At 33.7% G+C, this 15,156-nt stretch overlaps 1 protein-coding gene across 1 annotated transcript; it reads right to left on the reverse strand.

Moving 5' to 3' along the window:
• Positions 1–10,004: 10,004 nt before the first annotated feature.
• Positions 10,005–15,092, reverse strand: LOC133197851 (vesicle-associated membrane protein 8-like). The gene is made up of 4 exons (XM_061334310.1): positions 15,024–15,092; positions 12,872–13,008; positions 12,454–12,597; positions 10,005–11,221 (listed from the first exon to the last, which is right to left on the reverse strand). Coding segments are annotated over exons 1-4 (357 nt in total). The 5' UTR covers positions 15,026–15,092; the 3' UTR covers positions 10,005–11,147.
• Positions 15,093–15,156: the final 64 nt, after the last annotated feature.

Raw genomic sequence — 15,156 nt, forward strand, 5'->3', positions numbered from 1 at the left:
AAAAATTTTAAAAAATCCCGTATAGTCTATAACATTCAAAATTTCCATTTTTCTTGTAACCTGCGTTATTATATCTGTCTACCTTTAAGAGGGCTGGGTGGTTGTGGCCATTTTCAGACTATATTGATCTCCTTTAGAAGAAGAGCTCCATATAAAGATATACAAAAATGATCAAATTTTAAAACTAAAATGTATGAAATTTTTGTTTGCCAAATGATAGTTGACAGCTTAAGATTTCATATCTAAAAAATTAAGTTATATCTGATGGTTAATTTGTTGACCCCCCAGCCTCCTTAATAAAGCTATTATATATGGAATGTATATCATTGAATCGAAACTATCAATAATATATATATCATTAATTTAATATATCATAACAATTTCAGAATGTTGTTAATTTTTTAAAATGGCCAAATAACCATTTGTTATGTGGAAAACTTTACAGTGATTTACGTTACATTGATTCGTATTATTTTGTATCCAGGGCAGAATTTTTATGTTTGCGATTAATACTTAATGATTTCAGATCAGTTCTTTTATTCCTTGTATCAGCAGATACATCAAATAAACATGAAACATACATCATACATAAGTTACTTGGCTCAAGAAGACGGCAATATATATACTCACGCAACAGAAAATGACAATGAAAGTAAATATGCTATACATACAGTGTAATATATGTATATTATATATTTTGATAAGTATAAATCACACATGCATGTTCTTTACTATCAATATAATGAGTCTAATTTGCTGTCACGAATATTATTTGCTTCTTTTTTTTTCGTTTAACTATTCTTTTTATCAAAAGTTGACAATCAGAAAACAGATAACTATCAAAAATGTTCTCAACATTATCTTAAACATTTTTTTTTCATGGTCATTGCATGGCACAACTTAACTGAATTTGGGCGTTTAATGTTTTTCAATTCGTACCGCACGTCAGGGAATGACAGTAGCTAACCAGTCACCAGGAAATCATCAAACTGCATGCTAAAAATATCAATCGAAGATTGGCAAATATACTCACCTACGAAATGATAAGAAGATTCAAGATGATAAATTGAATGTTTCTTGCTGAGAAGACAAAGACATGACATTTATGAACATCAATCACTGGAGACTGGAAGTTTCAGTCGGAATTTCCCAGATTTTTTTTTTTGGGGGGGGGGGGGTTATGGGATATGGGGCGATGGACAGCTGTGTCAACACTTACTGTGTTAAAGTAGAGCACCACTAAACACTGAAAATTGCTTATTTATTTTTGATTATATAGGTTTACTTGTAACTTCATGACTTTGCTACAAGAAGTGTAACAACGAAAATGCAATAAAATGATAATATCAATTTTTGCGTTCAGACCAATACAAAATGTAATAACGCAAAATGTAATAATCTAGTTTCCTTTGGGATCAATGCAAAACATCACAAAGGAAAAAAGTCATAATACATGTGTACATATTAGGATATGTTTATTAATTACAACCTTTCATATATTCCTTCACTTAATATAAACATAGGTAATCAAAGATTACTAAGCTCACCTCGACGAATGTTATCTATAAGTAAGGTAAATCTCACATCATATTTTTTTTTTAGTTAGTGTACATTCCAAGATTAATATCCATCAATATTAGATTCAGAATCCAAAGTAAGTCTGGAACTGTCCATCTCTAGATACATCATCATTCATGCTAATTTGGTTAAAATATGGCTAAAATTCACTCATGTGGAAAATCTAGGTCAGATCCAGAATCCAAAGCAGGTTAGTTAGTGTACATCCCTAGATGCATCATCCATGCAAGTTTGGTCCAGGTAGGGCTTATATTTACTTGGGAATGGACCTGCTCCAAAAAAAACTTTAACCTGGTCAATCATCTGGAAAATCTAGGTCAGATCCAGCATCTGAAGCAAATATGGTAGTGTCTATCCCTAGATGTATCATCCATGCAAATTTGGTCCAGGTAGGGCTTTTAGTTACTTGGGAATGGACCTGTTCCAAAAACTTTAACCTGGTCACTCATCTGGAAAATCTAGGTCAGATCCAGCATCCCAAGCAAGTGTGGTAGCGTCCATTCCTAGATGCATTATCCACGCAAGTTTGGTCAAGGTAAGGCTTAAATAATCACTTGGGAATAGACCTGCTCCCAAACCTTTAATCTAGTCACTCATCTGGAAAATGTAGGTCAAATCCAGCATCTGAAGCAAGTATGGTAGAGTCCTTCCTTTGATGCATCATCCATGCAGGTTTGGTCCAGGTAGGGCTTATAATTGGGTACCTGCTCCAAAAACTTTAACCTAGTCACTCATCTGGAAAATCTAGGTCAGATCCAGCATCTGAAGCAAGTGTGGTAGTGTCCATCCCCAGATGCATCATCCATGCAAGTTTGGTCCAGGTAGGGCTAATAGTTTCTTGGGAATGGACCTGCTCCAAAAACTTTAACCTAGTGACCCATCTGGAAAATCTAGGTCAGATCCAGCATCCAAAGCAAGTGTGGTAGTGTCCATCCCTATATGCATCCTCCATGCAAGTTTGATTCAGGTAGGGCTTATAATTACTTGGGAATGGACCTGCTCCAAAAACTTTAACCTGGTCACTCATCTGGAAAATCTAGGTCAGATCCAGCATCCGAAGCAAGTGTGGTAGTGTTCATCCCTAGATGCATCATCCATGCAAGATTGGTCAAGGTAGGGCTAATAGTTACTTGGGAATTGACCTGCTCCAAAAACTTTAACCTGGTCACTCATCTGGAAAATCTAGGTCAGATCCAGCATCCGAAGCAAGTGTTGTAGTGTCCATCCCTAGATGCATCAACCATGCAAGTTTGGTCCAGGTAGGGCTTATAATTCCTTGGGAATGGACCTGCTCCAAAAACTTTAACCTGGTCAATCATATGGAAAATCTAGGTCATATCCAGCATCCGAGGCAAGTGTGGTAGTGTCCATCCCTAGATGCATCAACCATGCAAGTTTGGTCCAGGTAAGGCTTATAGTTACTTGGGAATGGACCTGCTCCAAAAACTTTAACCTGGTCACTCATCTGGAAAATCTAGGTCATATCCAGCATCCGAAGCAAGTGTGGTAGTGTCCATCCCTAGATGCATCATCCATGCAAGTTTGGTCCAGGTAAGGCTTATAGTTACTTGGGAATGGACCTGCTCCAAAAACTTTAACCTGGTCACTCATCTGGAAAATCTAGGTCATATCCAGCATCCGAAGCAAGTGTGGTAGTGTCCATCCCTAGATGCATCATCCATGCAAGTTTGGTCAAGGTAGGGCTTATAGTTACTTGGGAATGGGACTTGCTCCTAAAACTTTAACCTGGTCAATCATCTGGAAAATCTAGGTCATATCCAGCATCCGAAGCAAGTGTGGTAGTGTCCATCCCTAGATGCATCATCCATGCAAGTTTGGTCAAGGTAGGGCTTATAGTTACTTGGGAATGGGACTTGCTCCTAAAACTTTAACCGGGACGCCGACGCTAACGCCGACGCCAACGCCGGGGGTATAGCATAAGCTCATCTCGACTTCGTCGAGTTGAGCTAAAAAGTCATCGTATGGAGATATAAACAAGGATTATTACATTTTGCGTACAGTTTCAATACAATTCTTGCCCTGTGTTTTTCTTAAAAATGAAAGTGATGTGAAAAATTAAAACTCATGCTTTCTGAATCATTGAAATTCCATGCAGAAAGATCATACAAATCATTTTTCTCTCATGACCTTCTAAATGCTAGTTGTGACGTCATAAACTTGTGCAATTTCCCGTATTTTCTTAAAAAGTTGCAGAAGACACCAATTTTCAATGGAATTTTCTTTCAGAAAATATTGTCCACAGCCATCGCCCACAAAGATTTTGAGATATGTGATTTTTAAAAGAATTTTACACAACATATCCAAAAATTAAAGTGGGCGACAGCTGTGGACACTATTTTCTTAAGGAAAATAACCCTTGAAATAAGTCATTTTGAGGCATTTTCAGGCGCGTAGCTGCCTATACGCAAATACGCGAGTGCGTACACATCATTCTCAGAAAAAAAAGAGAGAATTATTCGGAGAAAAAAATTTCAATACCATCCAACAAGTATTCGTATTTCAAACTAGCTGTGTTACACTGTGTCGATTTAAATTTTATATTATCATGACTGTATGATAAAATTTGAAATCTTTTATAAAATAACTGCAAAATCCAAATAAATCAATCATCATTTTGTCATTGTTCTATCATACATTGATATTTTTTTTAAAGATCTTTGAAAAATTAAATATCAGCCACATCGTTCAATGCTATGATCTGCTAGTCTGATTTACAATACGATATTTTTTTTTTGTTCGTAATTAAAATTTTGTATACGTGTTCTTAAACGTTAAGAAAGATTATATAATACCAATTGATATATCGGTTAAATTTTTAGCCTCATTTATATGTGCAATAAGTTTCCATGGAATATTAATTTTCGTTAAAACAATAAATATTACTATGTCTTTTATTTCCTAAACAAAAACTAAATGGCATATTTTTTATAGTTCAAGAAAATGAATGAAATATTTGGTAAGACTCCGGAGCTTCAGCAGGCACGTAGTATCAGGGGAGCCTCCCCCCAACTTATTCCCAAAACCTAACCTTTTACTATTGAAAATGTACATTGAAAGGGTGGACCCCCACTGTTTGTTGTAGAAATTTGGTTTTTGAAAGTTGGATCCCCCCCCCCCCAAACAAACACACAAGAAATAGGACTTCGAATTTTGACAATCTTCCTTTTTCGACCTTGCTTGTCAAAATTTTTAAAGTTGTAATTTTTTTCCTGGCTGGCAAAAACTATAATACGTGCCTGACCAGAGCCCTTAAACAACGGGGGGAGGGGGGGGGGGTCGGTCAAGACCCCCAGCCAACCCCCTGCCGTTCTCTGCGTACACATCATTTCAATTCTGGCTACGCGCCTGATTTTCTATTTAAAATAGAGAAATGAATCAAATTCATGATATCGTATATCCAGAATGGTACTCCTTCATGCCATATTCTTTCCTGATTTATCACAGTCATATACTCAACTAATATTTAAGCCAGTTTCAAAACTTTTTGAAAACATAAGGTTTTTAGGGCACAATAAAGCTAAAACTGTACCTTCTTCTTTGTCAGGAGCAACGCAAAATATATTAATGCAAAATATTATAAATAGTTTCTTCTGATACCGACACAAAACATCACGACGGAAAAAAAAAGGTTATAACAGATGTACATTTGTAAAGATGGATGAAATATTAAGAAATGGTCTCCAAAAGTGAAGCCATTCATATTTTCTTCATGTCGGTAACGAAAAGTTATTCGTATATAAACAAGGATGATTACATTTGCGCTGTAATATTCTGTGTTACTCTCGAAGCGGAACGTAGTAAAGCAAAATGTAAAAATCGTTTTTTTTTTTTTAAATCTTCACAATTATATATATGGTTTTTTTTTAATGTGAGTATGGGGAATATTATTCGAGAAATTATATCGTTCGCACGATATAATTAATTATCTCGTTCTCACGACAAATTATCTCGTTCGCACATCAAAATGTTCTTAACATTTTTTTTTTTACTTTAATCTATGCAGACATTTTTATTTATTACCAATCAATACTGTGCGTTTTTATAGTATGAAATTTCTGTTAGAAATGTTTTGCCAATCATGAACAATTTAATAATAATTAAAAAAAATAAATGATAACAATAAGAAAAAATAAATAAAAAGGCTTTTAACTATTTTTTTTTTTTTAATTTTAGAACATTTAACAGCTATAACAATATTCAGCTTTCTATAATTGTGTTTAGAACCATTAAATATTTACATATCATTTGCAGTATGCACGTGCTCTATGAAATGACTTATACCTTAAAAGTTTTTAAATCTTTAATACTTAGGTCCGTAGAAATTCACAGTAGGGTGGTATATTTAGGACATGCAAATATTTTTAGCTCACCTGAGTTGAAAGTCAAGTGAACTTTTCTTATCACACTTTGTCTGTCTGTCTGTAAACTTTTCACATTTTCGACTTCTTCTCCAGAACCACTTGGCCAATTTCAACCAAACTTGCCACAAAGAATCTTGAGTAAAGAGGATTCAGATTTCTTTTAATGAAGGGCCACGTCCTCTTTCAAGGGGAAATAATTAAGAACTGGTGAAAATTGGTTTTCATTTTTTTAAAATTATCGTTTATCAAGAACAATTGGTCCAAAAGAATTGAAACTTATGTGAAGCCATAATTACAGGGCGGGGCCATCATGGGGGATCAACGTTATACATAGAAATATATAAGAGAACCCGGCAATAGAAGTGAAAGTCACGGCGGGTCTTTCAAGTACCACCTCAGGCTAGCTTAAAGACTGAGGTCCCTAAAGACTGAGGTCCTGTGTCACGGTAGGCGCTGGCGCGTTAAAGAACTCTCACTGCTCAATGGCCCTGAGTGCTGAGTATAGGTCTAAATTTGAAGCCATTCGCCAGCATACGATGACGTCTCTAAATGAGTGAAATATTCTTAAATGGGACGTTACACAACATAAAATCAATTAATAAATTTTAAGAACAGCAGGGCCACTATAAGTTTGATTTATATCAAAGCATTCGCAAATAGTGCAGGTTCAAGTTTGTTCAAATGTTACATGTAGCCTCCAGGGGTAAGATGCGGCCACAATACGGAATAAGAGTTTTACATGGGAATAGGTTAAAAAAAAATTAAAATGATGTAAAATTCTTATCAAGAATATTAGGGCCATATTAAGTCATGCATATTGATATGCAAATAAGTCATGTGATTTTTTTTTTTTTGAGAATTATGGACCCAGGGTTGGAGCTCAAGTTGGGGGTCAAATTTTGCATACTTTATGCATTCATTCAAAAAATCATCTCTAGAGAAGGGTCAAGATTACTCAGGTGAGTCTTGTGGTCCATGGGCCTCTTATTGTGTGGTTTTGAATCAGGCTTGTTCTTGTTATTAAATCTTAAAATATTCTTTAAAATTGAAAATATTCTTTTTTTTCTGATCTAAGCTGCTGTTGGAAGTTGTTGTTACCTTTTATTACCCCTATTTTACAGGAGATTTTTAACTTATTGCACCTCAGAAAATAGTTTTGTTTTTCTTTCTGAAACTGGGGTGGGGGTATCAAAGTATTTTATTTTGAATAACAATGCAAACCTAGCAAAAAAGCTGGCTATAAAGTGTTTGACTGTAGCATGTTTAATTTAATGTTTTTTTTTTCCATAATGGGTTAACAAAATAAAGCAATGGCTTCTTGGGCTTGCTATATACATTTGTTTAACTATTAGATGTTAATGCAAAAAAAAAAAATCCCTGGTAATATTAATTAATTATGATGACAGGTGCCAGTTTGTAAATGTAAATATGGAAGGTGTTAATATATTTCCTGATAGCATGGTTTACAGGTATTATTATTAGATTAAAAGTGATCACAAGCAATATATAATTGATTTAAATCACCTCAGGTGAATATATCCCTGATTACTAATGTTGAAGAAATGACCATGCAGATGGAAGTGAAAATAAATAAGAGCTCATTTGTATTCCACGTTATTACAAAAAGCTTTGAAATTTATCTTTTATCTGTATATAGCCTAATACATGTTAATGCTTTGTGAAATTCAATATTAATTTCTGAATCAATTGAATAATTGTTAATAAAATATCAAAACTTCATGGATGTAAAAATCTATACATGTTAAAGGGGTATTATAAACCCTGTATCTGAAAGTGCATATGATGTAAGATATCGCTGAAGAGAAAATCCCCAAAATACACGAGATTAACATAATTAATTTGTGTGATATGAACTGACATGGCTTGTTTTTCTGAAGATAAAAGGTATAAATGACAAGTAGAAAGGTAAAAGATCTGAATTTTCACTCTATCTTATACACTGCATGTCGGACCTTTTAGTAACATTAGCATATATTCAACAAAATAATAGTGTAAATGTCTCCTTAAATATGAAGATTATGTAGTCATGTACATGACCTCTATTTAATTAAGAGACTGTATTTTACAAACAACAAAAATTATTCTGACCTTTATAAACTTGTTTTCCAAAGCACTGAATTAAAGGGGAATAGTGATACATATTTTATCTACATAATTATAAAAATGTCAAAGTACATGACAAACAAAACATATCATCCCTTGTTATATCATATATAATTATGCCATTTACTTTAAGAATTTGTATGTAAATTATCCCTTTCTTTGTTCATTGATAAAACTGGACCAATTTCTATTACCAAACACTGTAACCAGACACTTCTGGTCAATTAAACTTAAATGCAGAACAGTAATGTACTAAAGTGTACCTGTATGTTTAAAAAAAACTAGACAGCTTTAAAAAGATAACAAGAAGCCCATGGGCCACAACGCTCACCTGAGTAACTGTGGCCCTGCTGTTCTTCACCAGATTTTCTCCCTCTTGTAATACTTATTGTGGCCCCACTCTACCCCCGGGACCTGAACAATTTAGAATCTTCAATACCTCAGGAAGCTTCCACATAATTAAGTTTCAGTGTTTCTAGCCCAGTGGTTCTTGAGAAAATTTTTAAAGATTTTTCCTATATATTTCAATGTAAAACGTTGATTCCCTATTGTGGCCCTACTCTATCCCTGGGGGTCATGCTCTGAACAATTTAGAATTTACTCTATCTCAGAAAGCTTCCAAATAAGTTTCAGCTTTTCTGGCCCAGTGGTTCCTGAGAAGAAGATTTTTTAATGACCCCACCCAAATTTTGTCTTTTCTTGATTATCACCCCTTGTAAGTGGGCTTGGCCCTTCATTTTAAAATATAAACTCCCCTTCACCCAAGGATGCTTTGTACCAACTTTGTTTAAAATTGGCCCAGTGGTTCTTGAGGAGAAGTTGAAAATGTGAAAAGATTACAAACGGATGAACAGACAACAAGTGATCAGAAAAGCTCACTTGAGTTTTCAGCTCAGGTGAGCTAAAAATACAGGAAGACCAATGAAAAAATAACTTCACATGAATATCATGAATTTGGTTTTAATGCTATAGAGATAATTCTGCAGCAAATCTTGAAACAAGAAGTCTGTGAGCCAATGCTCACAAATAATACCCCCGCTCTGATGTGAATACACAAGTTCAGTTATGGACAGACACAGTGATAATCAGGAAATTGACATCGGATTTGTACAAAAATGAATCCCAACATATGGCATGCCTAAACAAAGAGTGTGTTAAAATTTCAAGCACCTGCGATGAGTAGTTGCTGAGAAAACTGTGACCAAAATTTATTATGTATGGTACGGACAGATGCACAGATAAACAGGAAGTTGACATTGGATTTGTACAAAAATGAATCCCACCATATGACATGCCTAAACAAAGAGTGTGCTTAAATTTCAAGCATCTGCGATGAGTAGTTGCTGAGAAAACTACGACCAAAATTTGTTATGTATGGTACGGACAGACACACGGATAAACAGGAAGTTGACATCGGATTTGTACAAAAATGAATCCCACTATATGGCATGCCTAAACAAAGAGTGTGCTAAAATTTCAAGCATCTGCCATGAGTAGTTGCTGAGAAAACTGCGACCAAAATTTTTTAAGGACAGACAGACACACAGACAGACAGACACACAAGGGTAAAACAGTATACCCCCTTATCCTTCGGAGTGGGGGTATAAAAAAAATTAAAAACTGCACATATACAAACATATGCAGTAAAATTATGATATCATACACATACACAAATGTAGATATTTTACACCATTGAGGTATATAAACGGCTTGATTCCTAGCACAAAACCATTCCTTGTTCATACATGCTCTTTGCCACAAAACAATATTCTTTATTTAAAACAAAATATACAGAACTGAATATTTATAAACTGGGTATTGCACTTCACAAAATAACAGTTGTCATCATCTTTAAACATAAATTACAAAATGATATATATTACTCAGAAATAATAATGAATTTTTATGTATTCCTGAACAAAGGAAAGAAGGATTCAACAGACATTAGCATCCTCCCTATTAATTTTAGCCCCCTGCCATGGTTGTAGATTAAGGAGAACTAATTGGCTTCTTTTCTGTAATATCATGAAAAATCTTCTCTTTTTTTTCCCGAAATTCTTCCAAGTTGCTTGAATGTCAGTGCATTTCATTGAAACTTAGAACAGAGTTCCAAAAATAATTAATAATTACCGGTACCTGGAATGTGAAATAAAGAATTATAAACAATGTTTTCATGGGATTCTATGATTTTTTTTTCACACATTTATATGTAAAATGTATCATGGCTTTTTATAGACATAGATTTAGTACATTTTGAAAAACAAATAAAAAACCCCCTTTATTATCTTTATTCTATAACCTGACATAATTCATTGGCCAGTTTAGTTCTGACACATTTGTTATATTTTTAGCAGTACATTTTAATTTCAAAGCCTCTATGATTAAAATTGCATGGTTATAACAGCTAAAAGTTTTTGTAAGGTAGGAAACGTATTGTTTATGCAATGCTCCCAGAATACCGGTTCCTAAATATATTTCTAGAAAAGTTATGCCTAATGAGATATTCTTTAAAATAATTAAAGTGGAAATAAATAAAGAAAAGTAATTTACTTGACGAGAATCAATAAACTTCGAACTACAGGAAATGGTCTACATCACAACCAAATTGACCATACAGAATCTCTCAAACAAGTGTCATGACAAACAATTTAAAAATTAATACATGTACTGTATAATCTTTATGTAAATACACTGCATACATGTCTATTCCTCTATAACCATTCTAACAATGCATGATCCTCATAATGACCGACAGTTTGTTGTAATTAATGTTAATACTAATTTCCTCGAATACTAAGTAAGTAAGTAAATATTTTATTATTATTTAGTGACATGTGTCTTAATACAAAAAAACAATGTATAATTACAATATAATAGAATCTATATATATATAACACTGGGACAAAAATGATAAAATACAATATTATGATTGACACATAACTCAACAATAATTCATACAGAATCACTAACATCATATCACTTATCAAGCAGGTGGAATGTAAGTTGGGACTAACTTTATGTAAGAAGTCACCGAGGACTGATGGATTTCAGATTTATGATTAATTATCCATTTGTGAGTGTCTTGTTTCCATGGTGATTATTTCCACTGTCTGAATGTTCCCATGGTTTCACAGTCACTGAAAAGACACAATTGATAATTTTGAAACACTAACCAAGCACATTTTGTTTTATATTCTACCACCATAGTATACAATTATATCTATTACACATTTCAATTTGCATACATATATATATATACTTGCATGATTTCAACTTATATTCTAGCTTAGGTATTGGTACATTTATGTACTATAAACAAATTTCATTTGGTTAATTTTATACACAAAATATAATATTTCAAAGGTTCTGAATCCAATATTAACTCCTCTAGACTAACATGATTTGAAAATTTAGCTAAACAGTTGAAATTGTTTCTGGAAATTAAGGTGGTCATCAAAGGGCTATAACTGTAATGAATGCAGAGTTAAAAGTTGGGAAAAATAAAACTACATTTTTGATACAGACATTTTCATAATGTTTTCACATGATAACAAAAAAGCAAGTACATGTATTTGAGTATGCTAATATCAAAATGAGTAAATTCTGTTATCACATGTTTATCCCTTTATCCCACTGATATCACTTACTGGATCAATTAATTTTGCTCATATCCCACAAATTTGTATTCTGATGCCCCATAATGTCTAATTATAAGTAAATTCATGTGAGTGTATTTGAAAACATGGAAGATTCAATTAAATTTCAAATATTTTAACAAATTAAACTATTGAAATAACAGATCATATTTCAAAATAAGTGTAGCAGGAGAGAAAAAAAGATGAGACGGACCAGACCGGGATTTGAACCTGAGCCTGGTCCATCACATTTTTCTCCTTTCCTGTTACATTTGGTGTCATGATCAGGATGAGACAGGTGAAAGATCTGCCAGGGAAGAGCCTGGGTTGGTTTTCAGGGGTGAAGACCTTTAAGGAGGGAGGAATTTGGTGGTCAGACAGTTTTGATCATCAATGGCCAGATAGCTCAGTTGGTAGAGGCACCTTACTGGAGATTCAAGGGGCAGGGGTTTGAATCCTGGTCTGGTCCATCACATTTTTCTCTTTGTTTTCTATTACTGTTACACAACTTGTTGGATAAAAAAATCATCCAATCATAAACCATGGGACATCCTTTATTTAATTCTAATTTGCACAAAAAATTAAAACAAAATTTCAATCCCCTCTATTTTTCAAACAGCCTCAACTTAACAGATTACAAGTCGCTGTGCAGTGCAGGTGCAGGTTTCACACTAACAATGAATGCAGGTACTAGTTAGTAAAATCAAAATAAACTCTTTACTTTGAACACTTACTTAAGATGATAACCACGATGACTGCAATAATAACAAACACAACCAGGATTAAGATTAAGGTCATTTTGATATTGGAACAACACATTTTCCGTCGAAGACTTTTGGAACTTCTCTGGAACTGAACGGAACTGGACTCAAGGTCCTCTGGAATGGAGATTAATCATTTAATTATCAATCTATGCATGAATTAGAGTTGCGCCTCCAAAAAAACCCACACATTGTGAAAAATGTGAGACATCAGATTTCCACGTTTTATAGAAGAATTTATAATCAAAAATATATAAAGCTCTATTGCAAAGCACTTACCAATCAAAGTTTGATTCAGTCAAAGGACACATGTGTTTATGTGCATGTGTGTATGTGTGTGTGTATGTGTGTGTGTGTGTGTGTGAAAGAGAGAAAGAGAGAGAGAGAGTACCTGCTTTCTGCTGGATGTCATCTAGCTTATCTCCCCTTCTTAACACCTTGTCAACATTGTCCTTGAGAAGGGAGGTGACCTCACTCACCTCACCATCAAGCTGATCAAGACGGTCCCTACTATCTCTGCTTCTGCTCCTGATTCAGATAAATTTAACATAATTAAAACATACTTACAGTGATCTCATAAACTCATTAGAAGATCTAGTGGGATAAAGTTTTATGAAATGGCCCAAATTTGACTATATACATGTACCAGTACATGGGGGTGGGTTGGGGGTGGATACTTCACTTAGTATTACTGAAAATGAATATCTTTTTTCTGTTTGTACATTCATAAATTCAACATTCTGGTAGATTCTATTAATTTTTCTTAACTTCATAACTTAATTAGGAGTATTTATTTCTATGTTGTGAGTTAACTTAATTTATTCTGTAGAAACTGTTAGACACATCCAATTCAATTTTTATGAAATTACATTTTGGGAAAGGGCAAATTAAGTTTTTCAGAACTTGTGCCCAATCCCATTGTATGCATATTCATTGCCAACATACATGTGACAGAACTGAAAAATCACAACTGGAGATTTGAAATTTTTCAGCTGGAGTTTGGGTCTCAAAGCTGGAGATTTTTTATCGACATTTTTTTTCAAATCGCAAAAGACCATCCAACCCCCAAAATTCAGAAAAATATACCTTCTCCCAGTTTATTACTTTACAAATTTTATTTTATAAAGTTGTTGTCTAGTTTTAAGAAAAATATGATAAAGTTTTTATTCAAATGAAGTGAAATTGAGTATTCAATATGAAATCAACTCATTTCCTAGTAAATCAATTAAGAGTTAACAGCATCATTAAAACATTGGATAAAATTTTATTTTTGTATTGATATATCAACTAGTAAGTGAAGTAAAACATAGCTAGGTTTTATGTAACAAATTCTATGTCAGTAATTTGTTTTTAAATGGAATATGTACAGATGGAAAAAAGTACCCTCTTTAAAAAAATTAACAAATTTAGAGTCAGGTTTAATTTAGCAACACCCGGTAGTGTGATCTATTTTTAACTAGAGTGTGACCTACATTATAACTGTATCTTTTAATGACCAAAGCAGCATTAGAAGATGGTAACTGGGTATTTTAGCAACTACATGTAATTACAATGTTTTGCATTCAGTAATAAACATCAATGGTCTTTTATCAAGTTGATATATCCCTAATTTTTACAACATAATTATACGACCTCATGTTGATTCCTACGAAGCCTACTGCTGTGAAAATTTATTGCACTGGCGTTGTTACCTCAATTTCTTTTCATTCTAAGCAATTACATGAAACATGATAAAAAAAATATTGCAAATAATATTTAATTTGAAGAATTTTAAAACACGGAAGATTTAAAAATTAATCGGGAGGGGCGGAAGGGGGGGTGAAATATCAGGAGATTTTGTCTCCCGCCGGAAGAATCACATGTATGCATTGCAATAAAATATGTTCTAACCAAACCTGCCTGGCACCACAGCAAAATACTGTAGAAGTTTTAATTCAAATCAAATATTAGTACAAAATTACAAGTACTTTAATGTTTTGTCACAGTTTTTTTTCTGGATTGCTTACAAATATTTTTTTCTTCTTAAAAAAAAAAAAAAATAAATAAAGCACACAGTGTCACATCAATTCACTTATCATGATGCATAGTGGAGAGCTGCTTAACATTTACTGTGGTATACTACCAGGGCTCTAATTGTTGGCGACTAATTTAGTCACCATGGTTTCAAGAAAAAAAAGTAACCTCGAATGATTGATTCTTACTGCGGGGGGGGGGGGGGGGGGTGCTTAAAATCATCTCGTTACATTACTCTATGTTCTAAATATGATACATTAGCATATTTTAGTGCCAATCAAATAAATTATTAAATTGTGTACATTTATATTTCCTAGTGCCAGCTCCGCAATAAATGTTCGATGTATATGAGTGCGAAATATCACGTGCGCGTGCTCCAGTGTGCACAATCTCAGAAACAAAGGGAGAGTTGTGTTATTTTTGTCAGTTAATGAGTTATTGCTCATCATAGAGCTAACAGATGTTAAAGACTTCTCCAAGATCAAAGAGGAAAAACTCATATAAGGTTAAACAACATGTGTTATACTCACATATTCTGTGATTACTGACACAAATCACACTGACAGTACTTGCGTTTGATGATTAACAGTCGGGTGATAAGAGAAAGTGAAAGTAAGATTTAAGGTCAAAGTTCAACTGTAGTAATCATTTAATTCTTTTGTT

The sequence above is a fragment of the Saccostrea echinata genome, unplaced genomic scaffold (genome assembly GCF_033153115.1).
Source record: "Saccostrea echinata isolate AGI-Se365-2 ecotype Australia unplaced genomic scaffold, CSIRO_AGI_Sech_v1 ptg000001l, whole genome shotgun sequence".
Classification (NCBI taxonomy): Eukaryota; Metazoa; Mollusca; class Bivalvia; order Ostreida; family Ostreidae; genus Saccostrea; species Saccostrea echinata.

Excerpts from the sequence above, each read along its gene's own strand:
- LOC133197851 (XM_061334310.1), bottom strand. Across the intron at positions 12,598-12,871 it reads TGACATCCAGCAGAAAGCAG|AGGACCTTGAGTCCAGTTCC; the intron begins GTACTCTCTCTC and ends TCTCCATTCCAG. Across the intron at positions 11,222-12,453 it reads CATCGTGGTTATCATCTTAA|TGACTGTGAAACCATGGGAA; the intron begins GTAAGTGTTCAA and ends GTGTCTTTTCAG.